General features: G+C 44.6%; 1 protein-coding gene across 4 annotated transcripts in view; it reads right to left on the minus strand.

The window, feature by feature from the left end:
- LOC147882915 (Ran-binding protein in the microtubule-organising centre protein) overlaps positions 1–26293 on the minus strand; it is a 108836-nt gene that overhangs the window by 15614 nt on the left and 66929 nt on the right. For 3 of the 4 annotated variants that reach the window (XM_087400367.1, XM_087400366.1, XM_087400369.1), the window contains 3 exons: positions 23954–24063; positions 23687–23822; positions 22877–22975 (listed from right to left, as the gene is read on the minus strand). In XM_087400367.1, the coding sequence (XP_087256493.1) occupies positions 22877–22975; positions 23687–23822; positions 23954–24063 (345 nt within the window). The remainder of the gene's footprint in view (positions 1–22876; positions 22976–23686; positions 23823–23953; positions 24064–26293) is intronic. The other variant, XM_087400368.1, reaches the window with a different exon arrangement.

Raw genomic sequence — 26293 nt, forward strand, 5'->3', positions numbered from 1 at the left:
GGAATAATGACTCCGTGTTCAACAACTAAGGGGAGAACTGACTGCGAAACTGAAATAGAAGTGCCCCCCCTGGTGCCCAAGGCAGGCGACCAAAAAGTATGGCCAGAAAGCAACTTGCCTGACTTGGCACAATCTCTAGAATCCAGCTTGTGCTCTTGAATAAATAAGATATCAATGGAACCCCCAGTAACACCTGGATGAAGCTGATCCCAGATCAGCTGTCTACGGCGGCGATGTGGGACACCACCTAGGCCCTGTATGTTCCAACTAATAATCCTCATTGACGGGAGGATGTAGAGTGGAACACCTTACCCGACCTAATGGCAAAAATCAACAGGGGAAAGAACCCTGCCACCTGAAGAAGAAGCCATGTCAACAGGAAATCCAATCACTGGCTCCCCAAAAGTAGCGGGCACAAACTCCTCCTCTGGGAAATCTGAACCATCTGCCAAAGCTGAAAACGAGTTCCTGTGAAGTAAGCTAGACACCGGAGTGCGAAGGATCCCTTCCGAGGGAAGAGGATCAATAGTGTAAACCATCCCCTTCCCCCTATCCAAGGGAGAAAGTGAGGACTGCTCTCTATCCTGTGTCTGCCCAGCCGTGGAGACCTCTACTGCCTCAAGAAGAGCGTCTGGCACCACTGGATCTAGGAAAGAAGCTGCAACCGAGGAGGAGGTCGAAGCTTCAGTGTCTCGGACTGTGCGAGGTGAGACTAGAGGGACAGCTCGAGGTGAAGCAGAGTCCACTAATGTACCCTCGTGAATTGAAGGAGGGATCTGCACACGTGCCGGAACCCACTGGAGAGCGTCGCGTGCCCCTGAGGTAGGTGGGGTCAAGGAGCCCCCCTGTCGAGGCCGAGGAGCAAGTGCTGGACCTGTACCACCACCATATTGAGGAGGACCGCCATGCGAAGGTCGAGGAGCAGGTGATGGACCTGTACCACCCCTCTGTCGAGGTCGAGGAGCAAGTGCTGGACCTATACCACCCCCTTGTCCCCCCTGTCGGGGCCATGGGGCGGTAGCTGTACCAAAGGGCTTCTTGGGCCTTTTCTTCTTCCTGGGGAAATCCCTAGCAAAGTGTCCAATGGTCCTGCATATCATGCACTGGTCCTGTCTGGCTGAAATCTCTACTCTCTAGCGAAAAAAGGAACCATCCGAGCGCTGAATCACAACATGATCCATCTCGAGGTTAGAATCCTTACAGAGGACCCTAGCTCTAGGTACCCCATCAGCCTTGGTTGCCTCTGCTGCAGTGAATGGCAACCCAGGGAGGGGTGGGATCTCAGCAACTGCGCCAAAATGCTCCCCAATAACAAAAAGAAGTCAATGGTAAACCTGGGGAAGCCCAGGGAATCTGATGAAGAGCGAAAAGATTTCCTTATCTGCCTCCACTGGGTCAAAACCAATATGAAAGGCTTCAAAGAAGATCTTCCTGTGTCCCAGGTGTAAAAACTCAGCCTTGAGCACAGTGCTCGCAGCCTCTGGAGTGTCAAAAACAACCTGGAAAAAACCTCGTCCCAGAAGACGAACATCTAACAATCGTGGAGTGAGGTCTGGGGGGAGAGCCGCAAGCATCCAGTCTCTGGCTTGGGATCTGGAGGGGTGAGACCCGAAGATGCATGCTAGCAACGTGGTAGAGCATTCAATCTCTACATCCTTCTTGAGCTACTGCAACTCGTCTTTAGAAAAGGTAATAGTTTTCGCCGCCGGTGGAGGTGGAGTAGGATTGGCTGACGGAGTATCCATCGCCAATCGAGGTGAGGAGGCCGACTCTAACAATTTGGAGGCTCCTTCCGCTCCAAAAAAAAGCTGCGGGAGATAGGGGGGTAGAAAACAGGGAAAGGAGGTGAGGAGGAAACGGGGGGAAGGGGCGAGGAGGGGAGGGGTAAAGGGGAGAGGCTGAGAGGTTGAAGGGGAGGGGGCAGGCTGAGAGGGAGGGAGGGGGCAGGCTAGGGAGAGGAAAGGGAGAGGAAGGAGAGGCAGGAAGGGGGCGGGCTGAGGGGCAGGGAGGGGGCGGGCTGAGAGGGAGAGGAGAGGGAGAGGAAGGAGAGGGAGTGGCAGGGAGGGGGCGGTGCAGGCTGAGAGGGAGAGGAGAGGGAGAGGAAGGGGTGGGCTGAGAGGCAGGGAGGGGGCGGAGAAGCAGGCAGGGAGGGGGCGGAGGAGCAGGCTGAGAGGGGGAGGAGAGGGAGCGGGGGGTGAAGGGAAGGGGGAGGAGAGGGAGAGGAGGGGGCGGGCTGAGAGGCAGGGAGGGGGCGGAGAGGCAGGGAGGGGGCGGGGGAGCAGGCAGGGAGGGGGCAGAGGAGCAGGCTGAGAGGGCGAGGAGAGGGAGCGGGCTGGAAGGGGGCGGGCTGAAGGGGAGGAGGAGAAGGGAGGGAGGGGCTGAGGGAGAGGGAGGGGCTGAGGGCAAGGGAGAGAGGGAGGGACGGGCTGAGGGAGAGGGTGCAGCAAGGGAGCGGGGAGGAGCAGCAGCTCGAAGAAAAGTCAAAACTAGTTCTTCTACTTTTGGAATTTCTACCTTTCCATTTTCATAAGCGTAGGTGTTAAATTTTTTTGGTCCACACGTACTACCTGCCTGCCCACTTGCCCTCCATCATAAGCGTAGGGAGGGCAAGTCCACACGTACTACCTGGCCACTTGCCCTCCATCATGATGAAACCAACTCAAGAAGAACATTGATTATTCATCAAGTTTCTGTGTCAACTCTACTGAGTTTGTTGGCTAATACAAAACAAAGTATTCAACCTCTACTAACGACCCTGGCAACTATGCTATCACCTAGCCTACAACCAACTACGACCTCACGGCACGTGATTACGAGACACAAAGAGTGACAGAATGCATCTCAGAGGAACTATGTAGAGAGAATGCACCGCCATGCACCATAAAACTGCCCAACACCGCCAAGTGGAGTCCATGCAACTGTATGGTCAACATCTGCATCTTCATTCCTATTAAAGACTTGCTCATCATTGCTTGGCTCATCATCTAACTTTTCGCCCATCAGGCCTGCTTCGTTGTCACTATCAGGTAACCATTTTCCATCACCCTGCATAGAGGTGTTAGTATGCTGAAGTGCCAGGGCATCATCCCGATCAAAGTTTTGTTCTTGCAAACAGATATAACAGCCCACTTTTTCTTGCTGTCCATATTTGCCTCCATCATGTGGGCTGCTCTTTTTATATAAGCGGCTATCTCCAAAAATCCCATTTGTATTTGCAGCTGTAATCGCCTGGAAATAACCAGATTTGTGTCGTGCATACAAAGGCATGTTCACTAGCTTTGAAGCATGATTTGGCTGTGTACGAGTGAGAGGCATAGGATGGTTGGGCTGCATTGGCAGATGTGCATTCTCCTCAGATGTTCGGTGGCTATTTTTATCAGCCTGCTTAGCCTTTGCCATCACACCTCTAGGCATCATGGCTTCAAAAACAAGTGGCTGCTTTATGGCATTTGTATCTCCACTTTTAGCATGGAATGACCCCACGAATGACAACTCTGTTGGTTTTAACAACTGAATGTGTAAGGTGCTACCACCGTCATATATATTGCGACCTTGCAGAGTGTTTTGTGCTTGCAATGCACTGGCCCACGAGGCAAAGTGTATTTCAGCTTGGAGACCACCTGAAAGCTGATGCATGATAATCTTATCAATAAGCCCAAACGGAAAAAATACTTGATGCAACACATCCAATGTAATGGGGTACAACATATGATGGATGGTGATTAGAAGGATTCCCTTGGGCTGTGAATCTTCCTCCTGTTGAAGCTTCCCTAAGCTTCCTGCATACTGCTCAAAGCCCTGCATAAGCTGCCCAAAAGTCGAGGCACGTTGCCCCATGTTCCCTCCAAAGGCATGTGGCTGTCCCATAGTGTGTGACCAAGCTTTGTTGCTGTCCCACTGCACCAAATACATCACATGTGCTCAATTCCTGCCTGTCTCAAAGCTCGAAATGTGATCAAGAGGCTCGGAAGAAGGGTCGTCGAAGAAGCTTCAGAAACGGGGTCCAAATGAGCCCAAATAGGGCTGTGGAAAGCCCCTAAAAGAGGTTGGAATTCTGAGTTTTTTTTGTTCTTTTTTTTTTTGGGGGGGGGAGGGGTGAGACCTAAGTCATCTAGGATAGTTAGTACAATTCTAGCCTAAGACCTTTAGGACTGTTAGGGCACTGTCTTAGACCAACCTAACCCAACCTTTAACCTTAGTTAAAACTAGCCTAACCTAGAATCAAACTAACTAAACCTAACTGACTAAACCTAAACTAACCTAGCTAGACCTAACTGACCTAACCCGACCGACCTAACCCTAGCTAACTTAGCCTAGGAAAAGAAACAGACTAAGGTTTCTTTGCAGGCGGAAAGGTCAGCGGCGGCGCGGCGAAGGCGGCATGAGGATGGTGGAGAGAATGCGATGAGCATGGGGAGTGGCGTGGCTTGCATGGACGGTGGCGTGGTGTGGGCGGGGTCGCACAAGCGACGGACAACACGGCTCAGCAGATGGTGACAGGTAAGGTGAACACGCAACAAGAGCGGGATGAGCACGGCGCGGGTGATTGCCCTCCATCACCGATTCTTTTCCCCCATCAAAGGTCGTTCCATTCAAGCTCAGCGCAGGAAGTTGATTGCACACAACGGCTGGGATCAGGAAAGTGAATAGGACCTCATGATCAAACTACAAAGAATGCACCTTCGTCATACAGAGGCTCCTGCGGTCTGTTTGAAATTTGGAGCGTAAGACAAGCTACTACCAGGCAAAAGACTGTCGGAAGAACTGGATGGAGAGGCAGTCAACGATGGAAAGGGGCAACGCGATTCGGGCTGCTGATTCGCTGACTTTTGTTTTGGCAAAGGACTTGTGCACTGCACACACCTGATTCTGGATCACCACTCAAGCTCGTAAGGTGGTCCTCGGTGGTCCATTCTCCAACAACTTCATCTGCTACCTGGGTGAACGCAGAATAAGGCAGCACTGAAAGCGCTTTCCCTCGCTACTTGGGAGCAGAGAGAGGCATATTTGTCACGTCGTGTTCACCAGTAGATTGGTGTACAGGAAAGGGAAAGCAAGGGTGCCAGAGTCCGAGGCTCTGATACCAATGTAGAGAAGGGGGAAGGGACAGATTTGGAGAAGGCGAGAGAATAGCAGGAGGAAGGAAGGAGAAGAGAGGAGAGGGGGAAAGAGAGAGGAAGAGAGAGAAGGATGAGGGCATAGAGAGATAGAGAGAGGGAGGAGAGAGAGTGTGTGAGCGTAGGCAGCAAGAAGCAGGAAGGAGGAGGGAGAGTAGATATAATTAGACGTCACATCAAAAAGATGCCCAAGTACCTGAGAGGATGGTACTTATATAGTACTCCCTTAGCTATTTAGACCCCTCTATCTAGCACACACCCTCAAATACTAATTATCCTAACCCCCACTAACTTGACCCACTTTTGGCCTTCATTACAAATGTAAAAAAGGGACACGGCAGATTTAGAGAAAGGATACACAAAGAGATTGAAACTCAAAGTTCCAAATTGAAATCAATTACTAGATCAACTAAAGCGGCAAAGCAATTTTTTGGTATATTTTATAATTATAGGTATACATTCGAAGGAAGGGGACACACCGTTTTTTAATTTTACTTTTTAAAATTAAATGCACCCCTACAAAACACAACGAAATTTTAAAAAACCTTTTTTTGTACAAGTAGCATATTGTATGAAACATGTCATACTTTCACGTATGAAAATTTCCATATGGTACACATACCAAAACTGATGATATTTTTTATGTCCCAATAAATGAAAAGAAATAGTTTTTCTATTTTGACCTCGGTCAAAGAGGGTTGACCACGGTCAATCCGAGAATTTATTGATTTATTTGTTCATGTGCCACGTGGGAATGCTCACAGAAAGGACCACGATTGGACAGAGCACGTATATGCGCTTGTAGGATTGAATGAAAGAGAGAGCGCACGTAGCAAAGAGTCGCACAAGTCTTAGCCGTCACATCAACTAGGATAATAGATAAAGAGAGTACAAGGTACTTGCACCTAGACCTAGGACTAAGTGTCCTAGGTCTCACATAGGACTAAGTGTCCTATGTGGCCTAAAAGGCACTAACACTATAAGTGCCTATATTTATGCCTACAAGGCACATACCAGCCCATATAATAGTGGAGCTGTCCCATGTCTGACATTTCAAAAACCTGCTGCAAATCAGCCTTGAAAGCTGCAATATGGTGAGTATCTGGGCCCGTGATCAGCATATCATCCACATATAAAATCAGCACTAAAAAATCAGATCCACTCCCACAGACATAAAGAGTGGGTTCTATGGGGCTATTCTAGAAACCAAGGGATAGTAAGTGTGCATGAATTTTGGCATTACCATGCCCTCCTTCAAACCATAAAGGGCTTTTCTCAGCCGGCATACCTTGTTTTCAGAATTAACAACCTCAAAGCCAGAAGGTTGTGTGACATAGACTTCTTCCTGCACATCCCCATGAAGAAAAGCAGTCTTGATATCAAGTTGGTGCACTTGCCAATGATGATTGGCTGCAATGGCAATGACACATCTAATGGTAGTAATCCTGGATGTGGGAGCAAATGTCTCCTCAAAGTCAATGCCTTGTTGTTGGGCATACCCTTTGGCAACAAGACGGGCTTTGTATCGATCTATGCTGCCATCAAATTTCCTTCTTAATTTGTAGACCCACCAGGTACTAATGGCATGCTTCGGGAGGGAGATCTACCAATTCCCATGTGTCATTTTTGGCAATGGATTGTAACTCAGCTTTCATTGCATCCATCCACTATTGGCTGTCAAAAGCATCTTTATGGCACAAAGGCTCTTCATTGCAAGCTATAGCAAGGAGTGCAAACTCAGGAAATTGACCATGCATCTGTCTATTTCCTGATCTTGTCCAGGCAGTAAAAGACTGATCTTGTTTGATGTCCCTCAATGTATCAAGAAGCCATCTGGGAACTTGCCTTTGCTGTCTATTGACAGCTCTTTCTTCAATCACTGCATCATGAATAAAGGGATCATTTTGTGCAGGAAGAGAAACCTGCAAATCAGCATGGGGTACTGGCTGATCATTGCTGGTTGGAGGGCCTGCAGGAGGCTCATCTTGCTGGTCAAAGTCTTCCTCTGAGGAAGGCAGAGGTAACCAAGAGTCAAAGGCATCAAACATGTCAACATCTGGCTTAGCTTTGCAGTCCACAAGAGGAGAAGCTGAATGTTCAGCAAAGATTACTTCTCTACTGACAATAATCTTCCCAGTATTTGCTTGGTATAACCTATACCCTCTTCTCTCCTGGCTGTAACCAATAAATATGCATTTGATTGCCTTGTCATCAAGCTTATGTCTCAGCTGAGATGGTACATGAACATATACAAGAGACCCCCATTCCTGCCTTTCCATGCTTCATAAGGTCTAACAGTCTTCAATGCATGTGTAGGTGATCTATTCAGCAAGCACACATCACTGCATCAAGCCAAAATTTATTGGGCAAAGACTTGGCCTTAAGCATGCATCTGGCCATCTCCATTGTGGACCTGTTTTTCCTTTCAGAGACAGGATTCTACTGAGGAGTGTAAGGAGTAGTGCATGCGTGAATAATGCCCCGTGAAGACAAAAATGCATCAAACTCCTTTGACATATACCTGTGTTGAGGGTGACAAGCTTGCATCCTGATTCATTCTCAACCATATTCAGCCACCTCTAAAAGCATAAGAAAACTTCAGATTTGTCTTTTAAAGGATATATCCAGCAATATCTTGTGAGGTCATCAATGAGAGTCATGAAATATTTGTACCCCCCAATGGCATTTGTCCTCATTGGGCCAAAGACATCACTGTGCACTAGCTGTAATTTCCTTTGTGAGAGTTTTGGACAATTCTTTTGAAAAGGAAACCGATGCATCTTACCCAAAGACAACCCTCACACACATGTTTGGAAACTGTGTGAGTTTGAGGTACATCATTTACCATCTGCTCTGAATGTAGCTTTGCAAGAGCTCTATAATTGAGATGACCCATTCTCTCATGCCAAAGATGAGTTTCAGCAAGCTGTGAATCTGAAATAGCAAATGCTTCAATAGAAAGTGCAGCTGAGTGATGATCAAGGTGATAAAGCCCCTTTTGCAAAGTGCCAACGAGAACTATGGCATTGTCATCACGAAGATCATAAACTAGGCATCTGTAGCCATCTAAAATCACTCTGAAACCTGAAGTGGCAATTGCTGAAATTGAAATCAACTTGACTTCAATTCTAGTCACAAAAAGAACATTTGTCAGAGTGACAAGATGGCTTGAAATGGATGTGAGCTGCACATCTCCAATTCCTTTTACAGCATATGAAGCATTATTAGCACATGTGACAATCCCCCCTCAAGGTGCATCTGCTAAAGAATGAAACAACTGTCTGCAAGATGTGATGTGCTTGGAGGCACCACTATCAAAATACCAAGACTGAGCGTCATTAGCAATAAAGAGTGCATCAGCTTTGGAGGGATCAAATGAGCAATGGACAGCCCATGCCCAATCATCCTGAAGAGCATGTGCATGTGAAGCATCTGCTCGCTCATGGGATTCAATAGCATGTGAGGCATTAACTGTCAATCCTGCTTTCTTTTTCTCCGAAGCAATGCACTTCCTGCATTCTGAAATGTCATATCCAGGCTTGTGACAATAGTTGCATCTTTTCTTCTTTGACTTATCTGCTGTATTTTTAGATGCATGGGAGGAATTGCAGCTGCTATGCGCAGATTTAGGCTTGGAAGCCTTGCCTCTTCCTATCTACTGTGAAGCAAATGGCTTCCTAGATGAATTTTCTGGTTACAACCAAGTGTCTATTGCCTTGCAAGATCAACATAAAACAAACTTCGCAACAATTGAGTGAGATGTGTATGTAGCTAGAGTAATGATATTCGGGTGGACCAATGCGCTTGCCACCTTCCAACAGATGATGATCATGGTATTCAAAGAGTACCTAAGAGACTTTGTAGAAGTCTTCTTGGAAGACATATGCATGCATTTGACGTGGGATGATCACCTGAAATACCTCAAACTTGTTGTCCTAGAGAAGTTTTTCTTATATTGCAAATCCCTGAACCGTCTTAAGTGCCAATTCTGGGTCAAACATGGTGTAATTCTCGGTCACATTGTGTTCTGGAATGGAATCTCTATGGACCACAACAAAATCAAAATCATCTTGGAATTACCACCCCCCACCAACGCCAAGGGAGCCCAACAATTTACTGGCCACATGGGCTACTACAAACAAACATATTGGCAGGCAGTCTGCTCCAGGCGATTCTGCTGTAGATTATGAAGTGTTATACTTTATGGTCTTGGCCTACTATTCGTCATTTAATTGCTGTGATTTCAGCTTGGTTCCTGCCTTATGAGGTTGTGGATGTGCTATTGAAGATTGGCCGCAGGGACTGATTTTGATGGCATGTCCAGCTTATGCCAAGATCACCCAGCTTCTGAAAGATATACCCCGCTTTTGAGCAATTATGGACCATTTTTGGGGGACCTGCTTCTGGAGATATGCATATTGTTCGAGACTGAATATATGTGCCTGGAGTAACACACTTATATGCTGGGAATAACCTCTCTTGAATACTAAATATGCCTCATCCCAGTAACAGTTTGGCATAATTTCTCTCAGTCAACATGGCTCTTGTGACCTCAGAAATATGTCTACTTCCTTTCAGCAACTGAATCTCTTGTGGGGTGTACCTAAATGTAAAATGGCTTCTTATGCCATTCTCCTTCAAGTAGTTGCCAAACTCATGTGAGAAATATTCAGCTCCACCATCTAATCTCAAGCATTTTATCTTCCTGCAACATTCATTTTTCAACCATGTCTCTAAATCTTCCTTGAGTAGTCATCAATAAAGGTCACATAAAACTTGCTCTCACTTAATGATTGTGTATCTGCGGACCCATACACCTAAATGTATTTAAAATAGTGGCTTTGAGCTTATAAGTCCTTGCGAAAAGGATTTCTTGGCCTATTTCCCAAACTTATAGGCTTCACACACCTTGTCCATGTCTTCAATGCCAATTGTATGACATTGTAACATCTCATATTTCAACAAAGCCAAGCCTCTCAGGCTACTGCAAATCAGCAAACCACTCTCCATGACAGCTCATGTGGTTTAAAGTACTTGAGTCCACAAACCATACGTCTTCCTTATGCGAAATGACATTCAACATATACTACATTACAAAAAGATTTTCTCCTCTCTCTTCATTTTGCCTACTAGATGATGCCCTGCTGCAATTTGCCATCCTTTGGATCTTATAGCAAACCTTTTTAATGTTCTTTTAGCTTCAAAGCTCAGTCTAGGTAAAGGTTCTTCCCTGCTACTTAAACTTACATGTCATTGGTACTGCAATTTCTGCATAATCCTTGTCCAATACTTGGTAAAAACCTGAAAGACAAAGGAATACTTGAAGTTCTAAAGAAGTAGCTTTAACTTTGTATGGGTCCATAGATATCCCTTCCTTAGGGATACTATGTCCCAAATGAAAGAAAACTCCGTCCAGTCCATAGATACCCCTTCCTTAGAGATAATATGTCCCAAATGAAAGAAAACAGAAACAAGAGACTTGCTAGACTGTAGAAACTAAAATGCCAACACTGGCTAGAATGAAAACAGCTGAAAATGCAGGAACTAAGCTGCAAATGCACAACGAACCCCAACCAAAGCAAATCAGGTGTGGAGGTGAGGAGAGAGAAGCTTCTCAATGGCTTCTCACAAAATCCAAAGCTTCAACCACATCCTATGTGGCACACTGACACAATGTACCCGATCATAATGTACCAAATACATGCACTAGATGCAATACTTACATCTGATTGGCTGCCCTAGAGTCATGGAGATGGTGAGAGAATGTATGTGTGACACGTGGCAAGGTCACACAAGATAGCCCACTAGAATGGTGCCACATGGCAACCATCCCCTTCAACCGTGATGGATGTATGTAGGGGCTTGCCGCATCATGTGGCTCTTTAAAAGTCCATGACATGAAATTGCTTACTTCTTGCAAGACCTCCAGTTAGGATATCAGCCGCCCCATCTTCTGTGGGGCAGTAGATAAGTTCAATTTTATTGCTCAGTATCTTATCACCTATGCAGTGATATTGCACCTCAATGTCCTTTGTTCGAGCATAAAATATAGGATTCTAGGCTAATTTAATAGAGCTTTGATCATCAGTCAATAACAAAGTTGGATCTTTTGAATAAGTCCAATATTATTTAAGATCTCCTAAACCTGATAGCTTCACAGGCTGGATGAAGATAAAGAAATAGTACTTTGATTTTCACTCCCTCGCGATATCAAGGCAAATCCAATGATGAAGCCATATGTAGAAGTAAACCTTTTGTCTAGAGAAGAAAAAAGAGGTATTAAGCTTTTTTTTTTTTAACAAAATGAAGATATACTTACCAAGCAAAGCAACACTTATGTCATCATCAGAGCCCAAGCCCAAGCAGCTATAGTGGGTTTCCAAAGGCCCGCTGAGTCTCTTGGGCAAACCCATGCTTACAAAAATACATCAAATAAACAGAAAAGAAAGAAAACAAGAAAGGAAGAAGGTGTACAGAAGAAAGGAAGAAGGTGACTAAGCAAAAATAAACAAGCAAATCAAGAAACAAGATCGACCAAAAAACAGGAATAAAATCTCTCTCTCTCTTGCAAAATTACAATTGGGATAATGCATTGACTGGATAGGCTATGTCCGGTATAGTGGTGGTCAAACATATTAGCCTACCAATAAGATGAAGGTTCTTCAATAGCAGAGGCTTCAAATTTTTTAGCTTCAGCCAAATATTCTTAGGCGATCTATTCTAGGCTTTACTCCTGTGAGGTCCTCTTCAAGAGTTTCGTTTAGTACGGCTTTCCTAACACTCTAGTTCTAAACTATAACTATTGCTTCAGCCCACAAGTAGTTTAGCAAGTTGTGACGCAACACTGTTCTATTGGGGAGAATGAGAAGTAGAGTGCTCTCCCTTCTCTTTACATAATTTCATAAATGTTGACTTCTAATCTGAGAGCCTTAACAGGTTTGCCAATGGTTTTCAACCATGGAAACAAATTCCTTTAAGTACTTAAGGGTCTCAGACTTGTCCTTCAGAATGTAAGACCATGTCTTCCTAGAATAATCGTCTACGATTGTCAACAAGCAAACCTTACCTCCTACCAACTTGACATTCGGAAGACCACGTAAGTCAAAATGTATCAGGCTTCAGCTAAAGGATATCTTTCTTTATTGAACCATTCTTTGGAAACTTTTCGTGACTGTGCTTTCCCATGATACATCCTTTACAAATCATCTTCTCTTGAGAAAGATGAGGCCCCGTCATTCACAAAACTTGTCCAATTCATGAGGAGTCGGCTTCACGTGTTCAAATGGACAAACCTCTTATGCCACAGATTTCTTTCTTCCTCTATTAAGAGATGTAGACCTTAAAGTGAAGTATACATGATGCCAATTTATGAAGATCTTCTTCCTCAATTCCCTTGGCTATGATTTTAAAAGCATCAGTCTTGTCTCGAATGAGCATTCCCCCTTCATCAAATGTGTTATTCAGTAATGGTACTAACAAATAGTAGATTATTCTTCACACCTTGAACATGTATCTTTATTCAGCATTCATATTAGTATATTATCAATACCCTTGATTTGATGAAGTCTGGAGTCTCCAAGTTCTACACGGTCACTGTAACTTTCCCGAAGCGAGAGAACCACTCCTTGTGCGGAGTGATGTGAATAGAGGCTCCAGAGTCTGATCCATGACTCATCATCTTTGCCAGACTTATATAGTTTTAAGATAGTTTGGCGCATCGCTACATTAGCGGTATCTTTACCGCTTGGTTTAGGACCACGTTTAGTCATATCTCCCTTTCCGTCTCATGCTCAAAAGCAAAGTGGCCAGGCTTTCCACAGTAAAAGCAAGATCCTTTCTTCTTTGTCTCATTCTGTTCATGATTATCTTTTTAATATATTGACACTAAGAAGTACAATTTGACTTAATTTAGGGCTGAATCAGGATTTCTAATTGTCTTTAATTTTAGCCATAAAGGCTGTACATCCCAATTACCTAGCTTCTTGCTCTTCCTTAATGATGAGGTGCTCATGTGGCTTAGTTAAAGTAGGAGGATGCTCTCTCTAGGTAAGGCATGCTGAAAAATTTGTCATTGCGAGTCTGGAAGACCTTTGAGAGAAGATCAAGTATCTGTGGACCACACATCTTCTCACCAAGCATTGCTATTTGATCTATCAGTCTCTGAACAAATTCAAATGGCCATTCACATTTTGACCTTCTCGCATTCAATGACTAAGGCTTTTTGCGTTCTAGCATATTCATAAGTTGTCTGTGATATCTTCCAAGCGTTGGCTAATGTTGTTGAGTTTCTAACAACAAGAATTATGCTATCCTCGATGCTCAAACGTATGAGAGTATGAGCGTGTTGGCTCTTCTCAACATAACTCATGTAATTCTCTCTTGGACGTTTTTCAAACCCATCAATTATACCCCAAACTTTTCGAGCTTTGAGAACATTCTCAAGCTTGAATTTTCAGATATATAGTTGGTTCCATCCAACCTGGCACCCTCTAAAAGGGGACATTCACTGGTCTGACTCATTTATCTGGAGTATCCCACAGACTATGTGAGTGTGGTGTGTGCATTAATAGCATAGGTCAATCAGCTCAAAGTAATGACACCCAAGCAAATATTGATACTTTCTAATTGAAGCACAAATGAACTAGATACCAAACAGAAATAGGGTGCAATCCCTTTACCTCTATTTGAAGCCAACCAAAAATGATGATGATGCTCCCCCTCGAACCCAAAACCACCTCCAAGCAATTGATGCTCTTCTATCAGTGTCAAAGCATCTCCTGGCTATCACGAGTCCTTCTCTCAATGTGAGGATAATAGGGTATGAGATGATTACACAAGGGTAGCTCTTGAGGACAAGAATCAAGTGGGTAAAACAAGGCCTACGGAATACAACCGGTAATGTGTATTGCCTTCTCTGTGAAAACAGAGGATCAACCAATCGATGAACCAACACAATGAATGTGTCTTCATGAGCCCTCAATGCCAGGCACTTAAGGATCTTCTAAATGGCAAGGCTAATGTGGCCTGCTAACCACTCAAAACAGAGATAATACCTTCAATGAAACTTAGGGCGACCTCAAATACTAAATTCTGTTGAAAAAACAGGCTAAAATGGCCTAACACAGATTTCTGTCTTCGTCAAGTTCTCTTTTGTTTTTTAATAAAGGGGGTTCCGTTGACGGAATTATATCCGTCAACTTTTTCTGATTTGTGATTCCTGATGCGATCTTTGCATATGTGAGCTGTCTTCAAAAACCTATGAATGACCTTTGAAGGGATCAACTATTTGTGTAGCTGTCTTCTTTTACCCTCCCACATGCCTCGGAGCCACTTGAAATAGCCTTCTGTTCTTCTTTTGTTTTGCAGGTACAGAGCGACAGGCAGCTACCCTTACTCACAAACGCACGTTGACAACTTGCTTGCACACAGGTTCCTCCGTTCCCTTCTAAGTCAGGGCTTTTCTTTGCCCTTTGCTCTGCTCTTTGTTTCCATTTTGCTGTAGACCTGCAAATAGGTGTTGTAGATTGATGACTTGCTTGCGGGTCAACGTCATTTGCACCGCCTCAATTCTATTTGTTTGCAGATGGCAAGTGATGTCACATTATTTGGTGCGCCTCTGTAGAGACGTCACTGCTGTTGTCGCCCCTAATTCACATTGCCCTTGCCGGTGCTTAGGAACCACCTACCACCACTGTGGATAAGGATTAGAGATCTTTAACGCGCCACATGATGTGGCAAGCACCCATCATGTATGAAGGGATGGTTGCCACATGGCACCGTTCCTGTCATCTCCTCAGGTGGTTTGCTTTATTTGGGGTTGATTGTCCATTTGCAGTTCAGTTGCTGCATTTTCAGTTGTATTGTTTTCATTCTAGCCAGTGTTGGCATTTCAGTTTGCAGCATTTCACGTCTGTGTATATATTCCTACCTATGTGTGGAGGGCACTGCAGTCTAGCAGGCCTCCCGTTTCTGTTTTCTTTTTATGGTATTTGAGCCATTTGTGGAAGACCTGTGACCACCCTTTTGCGCAGTGTTCTTTCAAGAAGAGAGCACACACACAGCTGAGCCTGAGTATTCGAGCTCTCGAGGATCCTATGTAAGCCTTACCAAGAGAGTGGAAAACCTGCAAAGCTTGGGCTTGTGAAGAACGAAGACCTGCTCTGAAAGAGGCAAGCAAAGGGATATCCAGCCAGTTGAAGTATCTGTAGAAGAGGGTTTGCAGAACCCTAGAGGTTCAGCCAACAATTTCATAAAAGTTTTTGTTTACCTCTTTTTTCTTCTCTTTCATTTTCTCTTGTATTTTCTGTGTAGATTTTTGTTCTTTAGAACAACAAAAAATCTAAATTTGTATGATTGGACTTATTCTAGTCTTACAAAGGTATATATAACAATTTCTTCAGAAGAAGTGCAAAAGCGCCAAGCCTCAATCGCATCTGTTTAGAAAGGGGAGCATGGGTGAATCGGTGACCTGCCAACCACAAAATTAAAACATGCTTGCTCCTCTGTAAGAAAACAAGAGGACTAGAAGCATAGCGGCAGATCATGATGACATAACGTCATGGATGTCCTACCCTAGTACGTCTACCTGCCACTCTGTTTTACCCTATTAATCCTAACCCAAATTTTACCCAATGGGGATTTAGTGAACTACTCTTTCCAACATCAAATACTGGATTAAACACTTAGCTACCCTTCATTTGAAGCTTGATAACACTCATCAATAATTTCAGGGTTAAGCAAGGTACATGATAAGCAAATACTGGATTAAACACTTAGCTACCCTTCATTTGAAGCTTGATAACACTCATCAATAATTTCAGGGTTAAGCAAAATTTTGAGGTAAAGAATGTGGCGTAGACTTATGAAGTTGGTTTAAACCTAATTCATCCATTCTTCTAGGAAACCAGATGTGAAAAATATCAAATTTGGATATGCATTCAGAGTAAAGCTATGAGACTATCTGAGAGGGGGAGAGTAGTGGAAGAGAGCAAGAGAGTGAGAGTGAGAGAGAGTGACACACTAGTGCGGGTGTGAGGAGAGAGTGAGCCACACCACAAACTCACTTATGTTTTATTAGGATTAGGTTTACCCTATGACTGTCTTAAGACAGTCATAGGTGTCCTATCTTTTAAAGAAGGGTTGGCAATGTGCCTTTACCCCAACAACCTCCCACCTAAAGGCCAATGTGCCTAAAGGGGAGAAAAGAATAAAAATTACAGCAATATACAGTTACTGTATACAAGACCATAAAATAAGAATGGTCTCATCCTAATCCCATGATGTGGCGGCAATGTGCAAACCGCTCTGTAGGCAAGCTCTTAGTGAGCAAATCTGCACGATTATCATCAGTATGCACTTTCACAAGCTCAAGTCGCTTGTCTTCCAGTACCTCCCTGATGAAATGATATTTCACTTCTATGTGCTTGGTCTTCTGATGAAAGACCGGATTCTTTGCCAACATGATAGCACTCTGACTATCACAATGCAAAACTGGCATATCTCCTGTAATGCCCAAATCTCCCACCAGCCGAGTAAGCCATATTGCTTCCTTGCAAGCCTCAGTGGCTGCAACATATTCAGCTTCTGTGGTTGACAGTGCAACGCATTTCTGCAACCGAGACACCCATGATATAGCACCTCCTGCAAATGTGAAAATATAACCGGTAGTAGACTTCCGGTTATCCGCATTCCCTGCATAGTCTGCATCTGTAAAACCATGCACCAATGCATCCTGCCTACCATAGCATATGCACAAGTCTTTGGTACCCTTGAGATACCTCAAGACACCTTTCACTGCTTCCCAATGCCGCTTGCCTGGATTTGCCATATACCTGCTGATGACTCCCACCGCAAAAGCAATATCCGGACGAGTGGCAACCATGGCATACATCAAAGATCCAACTGCAGATGCATACGGAACCTTGGCCATTTCAGCCTTATCATCATCTGATCTGGGGCTGTCCTTACTGCTGAGTTTTAAATGTGGAGGCAACGGTGTACTAATGGACTTCCCCCCCTACATTTTAAACCTCTGCAGTACTTTGTCAATATACTCTTTTTGTGACAGAAACAAAAGTCCCTTGGACCTGTCACGAGTAATACGCATGCCAAGAATATGATTTGCATCACCCAAGTCTTTCATGTCAAAAGACTTATGCAGTTGTTTCTTCAAAGCACTAATCTCATGCTGAGATTTACTGGCAATAAGCATGTCCTCCACATATAGAATGAGTAGCATCAAACTGCCATCCTTTGCCCGTTTGGTGTACAAGCAATGATCGGTCTCACACCGATGATACCCTTGGGACTGCATGAAGGCATCAAACTTCTTGTACCATTCCCTTGGCGCCTGCTTGAGTCCATACAAGCTCCTCTTGAGCTTACACACAAGCTGTTCTTTCCCTTTAACAGCATATCCCTCTAGCTGACTCATATAGATCTCATCATGTAGATCTCCGTGAAGAAAAGCAGTCTTCACATCCATCTGACATAAATCCATGTCATCATGAGCAACAAGAGCTAACACTGCTCTCAAAGTAGTCATCTTGACTACCGGGGAAAAAATCTCATCAAAGTCAATGCCCTTCTCCTGCTTAAATCCCTTGGCAACCAATCTGGCCTTATACCGAGGTAAAGCATTTGAATCCACTTTGACTTTGTAAACCCACTTGCATGGCAAAACCTTTCTGCCCGTAGGTAGCTGCACCAAGTCCCATGTATCATTCTGAAGTAGGGAGTCCATTTCGGACTGCATGGCTTTCTCCCACTTCTTTTTCTCTGCTCTTCCCATAGCTTCCTTGAAGCTGGAAGGCTCACCACAATCTGTCAGCATGATAAAATCAGCCACATTATTGGCTCCTGGAACAAACCTGGCAGGAGGCCGTTGTGCACGGGTGCTCCTCCTAACAAAATGTTCCGGATTAGGCTGCTGTCCAGCCTGTTCTTCATGCATGACGGGTGGCTGTACCACCATATCTGGCTGTACTACAGCCCCATCTATTGGCACATCCAGTGGTGCATCACTGGCCAAATTATCTGGCTGATTTTCAGCCTGTATACCCTCCGGAACAGGGTGATCTGCAGCAGGCTGCTGCTGCATATAAATGGGCATTCTTTGCTGTCCAACATCATCATAGATAACCCTCCTGTATTCCACAGGTTGCACGGGTTCCTTGTGTACACTATCTTCTTTAAAGATGACATCATTGCTGCGTATAATCTTCCGTTTAACGGGATCCCATAACCTATACCCCATTTCACCTTCGTCACCATAACCCATAAAGATGCATCTGATAGACTTTGGATCCAGTTTGGTGCGTAGTTCTTTGCGTACATGAGCAAAGCACTCGCAGCCAAATACACGTAAGTGCTTATATGAGGGTGGCTTGCCAGACCACATCTCCTCTGGCACTTTCAACTCCAAAGCCTTGTTTGGCGACCTGTTAATAATGTGAACTGCTGTTTGCACGGCTTCTGCCCAAAAGCCATGGGGTAATGCAGCATAAGACAACATACATCGAACCTTCTCCTGAATAGTTCGATTCATCCGCTCACTTGCACCATTTTGAGATGCATTATGAGGGGCTGTGAGTTCCTGTTTGATGCCCTTAGCTTGGCAAAACTGCACAAAAGCATGTGACACATACTCACCCCCATTATCGGACTTGAGGCATTTCAGCCTACGACCTGTCCGATTCTCAACTTGAGCGACAAACTCCTTGAAAGCATCTAAGGCATCTCCCTTAGAAATAGACCCACACCTTTCGTGTGGCATCATCGTTGAAAGTAATAAAATATTTTGCACCCCCTAGTGATAACTGTGGCATTTCACACAAATCAGTATGCACTAGATCAAGTGGTGCTCTATTCTGGGGAGTTCTCCTCTTATGAGGAGTGACAGAGTGCTTGCCAAATATACAATGATCACAAGTAGGCAAATCTGAAAAAGAGAGAGGCGGCAGGTAACCCAATCGTGACAGTTCTTGCATTCCTTTAACAGACATGTGTCCCAACCGGCTATGCCACAATGAAACCTTTGGCAGCTCGGTTATGGCAACAACATGATTACCCACACTGGAAACATAAAGAGGGTACAAGGTATCACTTTTAAAACCCTCAGCCACTACAGTCTGGCCATCAGTAATCACCCATCTGGAATCCCCAAATGTGGTGTGGTAACCACTGTCATCTAATAAGCCAGTGCTAATCAGATTTTTCTTGATTTGCGGCACATGGCGAACACCATCAAGCATAAATGACTGTCCATCAGGAAATACTATCTGTATACTGCCAATCCCTGAAATCTGACATGGATAGTTGTTCCCAAGATGAACAACTCCATGAGTACCTGTGTAGGAGGTAAACCACTCCCTATGAGGAGTAACATGAAAAGAGGCACCTGAATCCAAGAGCCAGGTGTGCATGTCATGGCCATCAATAACCAAAGCATGTGCTATTACAGCACAAGAGCATAAAACATCATGTATGTCACTGTCACTGTCCTCTGCTGCAACATTCACTGCATCCAAGTCATCTGCCTTGGCCTTGCCTTTGCCTTTGCTTGCATTTCCTGCATCCTTTGTTTCAGCCTTCTTGGCTTTCTGATCCCGTATGAACTTGAAGCACTTAGACTTCACATGTCCCTTCTTGCCACAATAAAAGCATTCAATGTCCTTTTTGCCACGGGACTGACTGCGAGATTTGGACTTACTAGCAGATCTCCCCTTCTGCTGAGTCCTGCCTCTGTCCTATACCTGCAAAGCATTTGAAGACTTGCTGCCCGCATTATTCTTCTTGCTCATCTCCTCCATAAGGAGAGAGCTCTCTACATCAGCATAAATAAGAGTGGCATTCGAGTTTGACAGGGTGGTCTTGAAAGTGTCCCAACTCTCAGGGAGGGTACACAGCAAGAAAGTAGCCTTGAACTCCTCATCAAGGTTCAACCCCTGTGCAATCAGCTGTGTAAAGATAGCATTGAACTCACTCAAGTGTGAGGTCATAGCTGTACCTTCCTTCATGCGAAGATCAACCAGCTTCTTCAGCCAATAAACCTTACTGGCTGAGCTCTTTTGGGCATATAATTCTTCTAGTCTTTGCCATAGACCATAAGAGGTCTTTTCAGCCTGTACATTGAACACAAGAGTGTCTGAAATAGTGAGCATGATAGCTGCCCTCGCGGACAAATCAAGCTCTTCCCAGTCATCAGCTGCCATATCAGATGGCTTGACACCCTTCACCCTTATGGGCTTAGCAATCTTCTTTAACAGAAGTACATTCAAGCACTGTTCTGCCCATAATGCATAGTTGTGTGCTCCTTCCAGTTTCTTTATGTTCAGAATTGAAGAATCACCTCCCCCTGATGCCATATCAGATGAGGAAAGTACCTGACTCCCTGGAAGTAAAAAAGCTGAATAAAAGTTCTGATTTCTCAGAAAAAGCCTGCTCTATTCTAGAGCCAGAAGCACTCTCAATGGTGCTGTTTTTTTACTATCAGTAAAATCTGCAGCAAAACAGTAAATGTCCCTGCAACTACTGTACCTTCTGACAAACTGTTCTGAGCTCAGAGAGGCATAAAAAACAGTAATTTCAGACTGCTGCTGCTGCTCAACAAGTGCTTAACAGTGCACAATCATCTGACAAAACCACCAACACTGCTGTAAACACTGCTGTACTGACTGTACTGATCACTTCTCCCACCTCAGATGAGGTATTGCACTGAGTTAAATTGCAGAAACCACTTGACTAACACCCCAAAAAAAAACAGTAAATGATCCTTCAGCCTGTCACAAAACCTGCAACAGTAAATGGGATAAATCCCAAGCAATCACCCTTATACCAAGGGGAGAAAATGCATCTGAAGATCCCTGTCGGTAACCCAAGTGCTATCAAACAAAGTCTGGGCAAAAGCCCCTTGATCTGACACCTGAATCAAGTGGAGAACACCTCAACACTGAGGTAGCATGCAATATGAAATCTCTCTGACACTTGTACCTGACAATGTGCAATGCATAGACTGTCCCTGTGTACTCAGTAACAACACAAATCACAAAGTACAGACACCAAGAAGAAAATCTTTTGAGCACTGTCAACGATGGGCAGTTAGGGACCGAGTAAACTCGATGCGCCCTGACCAAGCGTGGCTCAACTGAGATTTTCAGAGTGTGTACAAAGAATGTGACCTGCAACAAATGTCACCAAATGCACTGCGGAAATAAAGCAAATGTGTGCTCCCTGGCTACACACTGCCTCAAGGCATATACTGCAAACACATCCAGGCAAAAGCCCTTTGAAATGGTCACCCAAAACTGAGAATTGCACTCAGTAAATGCATAGAAGCTTCTGCAAAATAAGCATCTGACCTTCCTGAATGACAAGTAACTGCACAAACACCACCACTGTGGCACAAGTCACCTCAAGCGTGAGTGACACGAGAGTACCTGATGTACCTCAACAAATGCACAGTATACTACTAGAATGCTTCAGAAATACTTCATGTACTGCGCGCACATGCACAAAACAGAGTGCTTCAGCACTTCCTCTTCCAATCAGAAAATCTGCTGTACTTTTTAGTACCTGCTGTACTTCTATCCCTGCAGAGTACCTGTGTATTACTGGGGCCTGTAGCAGGCACGCTTCCCCCAAAAAAAAAGAGTCGAGTCTTTGCAGCAAAAAAAAATCCTGCTGTACTTTTCTGTATCTGCAGGTGAGGCGTCCGTACAGTTGTACGGCAGTCCGTACGGCTGCCTCGAAGCAGCTGTGCAGCGCCGCCCTTGGAGTAGCGCGACGCCCGAAAAGCCAGCTGCTGTACAGCTATAGCAGCTGCTGTGCAACTGCCTGATGCAGCTCCGCCCTGAAGCTGCGAAATGCGCCGCCTGTGCCGCCGCCCTGAAGCTGCCCACGAAATGCGCCGCCCTAGCTGCGAAATGTGCCGCCCTAGCAGCGTGCGAAAAGGAAAACGCCGCCGCTGTACCGTCGACCTGTCTAGATCTGTCCGTACGGTCGTACGGACGACATACGGCCGTACGGATCTGTCCGTACGTCCGTACGGAACGGATGAGGTAGGCAGATGAGGCTAGGGAGAGGAGGTGTGGCTAGGGAGAGGCTCTGATACCAGTTGAGAGGGGGAGAGTAGTGGAAGAGAGCAAGAGAGTGAGAGTGAGAGAGAGTGACACACTAGTGCGGGTGTGAGGAGAGAGTGAGCCACACCACAAACTCACTTATGTTTTATTAGGATTAGGTTTACCCTATGACTGTCTTAAGACAGTCATAGGTGTCCTATCTTTTAAAGAAGGGTTGGCAATGTGCCTTTACCCCAACACTATCTCCTCAAGCGTGACAGAGTTTCCAGTTAGAACATTTGTGAAACAGTAAGCCCAATCTGAAAGCACCGTCTGTCTGAGGATAAACGTGTATCGATTCCGTGATAACATGTATAAATTCTGTGATGGACCACTTATCAAAATGCTCAAGAAGAGAGCCTTCCCTCCACTAGAAATGAATGCACAAAACCTAGGGTAAGAAGAAATCTATCCTTGTGAAAAAAGAGTAAACTGCATATGAATAACAATGGTGTATTTGAATCTACACAGTTTCCAAGTCACATATACAGTCTTGCAGCAGTCTTTTCAGAAAGCCACACAAGTTCTTTGTTCAAAGGTCATTAATGCAATGGAGCAACAGAAAGTACTGTAAGACATTCAAAAGAATTATGACTGCAGAAAAGGTATTCAAAGTAGTAACCTGGCTATTTACAGGCTTACCTTGAAAGCAATCATCAAGTCACCTCCTGTATATCTCAAACTATCAAGGGCCCCTTGCCTCGACAAGTCCACAGCATGTGCCAAGGCTTGCACATCAACCTGCCAGAATCAACTTCAAAGAATTAAAATCTTACAACATCATCAAAACAAGGTTTCATGTATTCTATATACCTTTGCAAGACTAGAATATATCCAATCGTACAAATTTAGATTTTATGTTGTTCTAAAGTCCAAATTTCTACAAAGAAAATAAAAGAGAAAACGAAAGAGAAGAAAAATGAGGTAACAAAAAACTATACATAGAACAAAAGGTAGACATACTAAGCCAGCTAAGCAACACTTATGTCATCATCAGTGCCCAAGCACTAGGTTTCCAAAGACCCACGGAGTCTCTTTGGCAAACCCAGTGCTTATTAAAATACGGCAAATAAACAAAAGAGAAAGATAGCAAGAAATAAAGAAGAAAGGAAGAAGGTGACTAAGCAAAAATAAACAAACAAATCAAGAAACAAAATCAACGAAAAAACAGGAATAAAATCTCTCTCTCTCTCTCTCTCTCTCATGTAGAAATGAAAGAAAGAATTTACAGAATGAATTATTTTTTAAAACATAGAAAACTAAATGAGCCTCTTACACTTATGTACCGCTTCCTACAAAGATGCAAAATTACATTCCTAACTTAGAAAGCACATGCATACTCAATTAGATCTAATTGAAGTGGCAGAGCCATTACACCATTCACTGGCATTGCTGCTAAGAGAGCATGCTATAGGTGGGCATCGATTAATCTTTTGAAAGGAAGCTTAATACCTCATTGAAACACAGGGCCTCTAGAAGACAATCATGCAGAGTTGCAGGAGGATCTTTTTCTTTAACAAGAAGTGCATCAGCAATGTGAGCTATTGGTGAAGCCACACCTTGTCGAAAACAATAGCTGTTATGAGTGCTGGAAAACACAAGAATACATGAGTATAGTTTTGCAGCATCAGTACTCACAGCATATATATCAACGTAAATACAACACAAATTGCAGCATCAGCAAGTTGTAGGACATGTAAAGAGTGAATCGAGGTATGCCTTATGAGGTAGCGCAAAGCCAACGAAAAAGTTGGATCATAGGCATGCAGCTGTGCTTTCAAGGCAGATGTGACTGTAGCAGCCAGCTCCATTCTCCTAGCTTCAGACCACTAGTAAAGGAGCCACAAAACAACTGTGTCAGCTACCGAACAAACCTCTCGTATTGTCCCGACATATTGTGAAGGAAAATTAAGGAATGCCTTGACAGTCAAAGAAAGAGTAAGCCAAAAATTTGTGATGGATGCAATGCACATAAAACTGCCCTTGAAACTTCCACGTCAACCATGCTTCCAAGAGTACTTTCTGTGCAAGAGCAAGGAATTCAAGCTACAACATTTTCAACATAAATATAAGTGATATCAAATTGGAAGATTTGGAGCTTCAATTTGCTTATTCTATTTTATGCTTCCTTTTGAGATAAGCATGGACCAAGAACAAGTGTCCCTAGTCTTCCACCATGCATGAGTGAAACCTTTTCCAAAAGGTTACTGCCAGGGCAACAGCTCTTACACCAAGGAAAGCTATAAGCTAAAATTGGCACGCCTTGAGGCTGAAAGGTTTTGAATCCCGTCTTGATGGAGGTCAACACGACATGGAGCCACACTTCGGCCAATACTTGGGCGGATACTATTCATACTCTGATGGCCATCTGGGGTACCATGCAGGGTTCTTCTCGGGCAGCCACTGCCAGGAGGACTATCTTCCTTAGAGAATGGAGGGGTTCTCTCTTCTTCTCAAAGCTCTCTGCAAGGCTCAGGTGGCATTTTCAAAATCAACCATGGCTTTTTTCTAGATCTTTTTTAGGAGACTTTTTCTCTCATGCTCCACATGATGTATTTCCTCTTCTAGGCTTATGCTTGCGGGTTTCTTTCATACTTAATAGAAGTCTTTTTATTGGGGAAAAAATCGACATGGAGCACCTTGCTACAAGTAGCCATGCTTGAGGCTACGGACACCAAGATCATAGTCCTAATAATAGCCCAAAAAAATAAAGCCAGTAGCATGCCATGTGGGGGTATTCAATGCATAGTTGCACGAAACGGCCGTTTTATGGCCGGAAACGGAAACGGCGAAACAGAAACGGCGTAAAACCTGATTTGCCCTAAACCCCAAAAGTCCTCATTTCGCCGCCCACCCATTCCACTCCTCCTCTGCATCCTTGCTGCTCTCTCCACCTTCTCTAAGCTCTCTCCATCCCTCCATCCTTTGCTCTTGGACTCTCCATCCCGTTTTCCTCGGACCTCCATCCTTCTCTCTCCATCCTCTTCATCCTTTGCTCCATCTTCTCCATCCTGCAAGCTGCAGCTTGGCAGCCTGCTCTCCATCCCTCCATCCTTCTTCTCTCCATCCTCTCTTTAATCTTACCTGTAACCTCTCCATCCTCCTCCTCTCCATCCTCCTTCACTTCTACCTCTAATCCTCCAGGCTCCTTTCACCTCTCCATCCTCCTTCTACCTCTCCATCCTCCTTCTACCTCTCCATCCTTTCTCACTTGTGACCTCTCCATCCTCCTCCTCACCTCTCCATCCTCCTCAATGCCGAGAGATGCTTATTGGGTCCATGTCTCCCTCCCGAATAGTTATAAAGGAGGTGGTGGCTCCAATAAGTGGAGATGCAACTATTGCGGCATAAGCAAAACAGGGTCTGTCACACAGGTGAAAGACCATCTAGCAGGTGTTCCCAGCAAGGATGTAGAACCTTGTGAGTTCATGCCCACTCCAATGAAAGGTGGCCTAACGAAATGGAAGCGTGTGCATATGGCAGCCTTGGCTGCAAAAAGTGGAGGGCAAGGGCTACAAGATGAAGAAGAGGCTGCTGACACTGAGCCATTGGATGATGCCAGCACATTGGGTTCTGCAAAGAGAAGTAGAGGGGCATCAACTACATCGAGCGCGGGTCCTAGTGCTACAAGAACACCCTTGCCACCTGGATCAATTAGTAAGGATGCTACTGCGGGAAAAAGAGGATCACTGCAAAGGTCTAGCATTCAAGCACGCTCCCAAAAGCAAGCAGTGAAGGAGGCCACTAGTGAGCTCACAAAGCTCTTCATACAATGTGCAATACCTTTTCATGTGGCGAAGACTACACGATGGAGGAAGGCCATGAGAGCCGTAAGCCGCATTGGGTATGAATGGGAAGGGCCTACATATGAGGCCTTGCGGACAAGAGAGCTAAGAAGAGAGAGGGAATGTGTGGAAGACCAAATGAAGCCCTTGAAAGAGACTTGGAAAAAATATGGATGCACACTCTTATGCGATGGATGGTCAGATGCACGCAGGAGGAATGTGTACAATATTTTAGTGTCTTCTTGCAAGGGAACCATGTTCTTCAGAGCCATAG

Source organism: Dipteris shenzhenensis, chromosome 29 (assembly GCF_047967505.1).
Source record: "Dipteris shenzhenensis isolate YYH24624 ecotype China chromosome 29, Dip_SZ_1.0, whole genome shotgun sequence".
NCBI lineage: Eukaryota > Viridiplantae > Streptophyta > Polypodiopsida > Gleicheniales > Dipteridaceae > Dipteris > Dipteris shenzhenensis.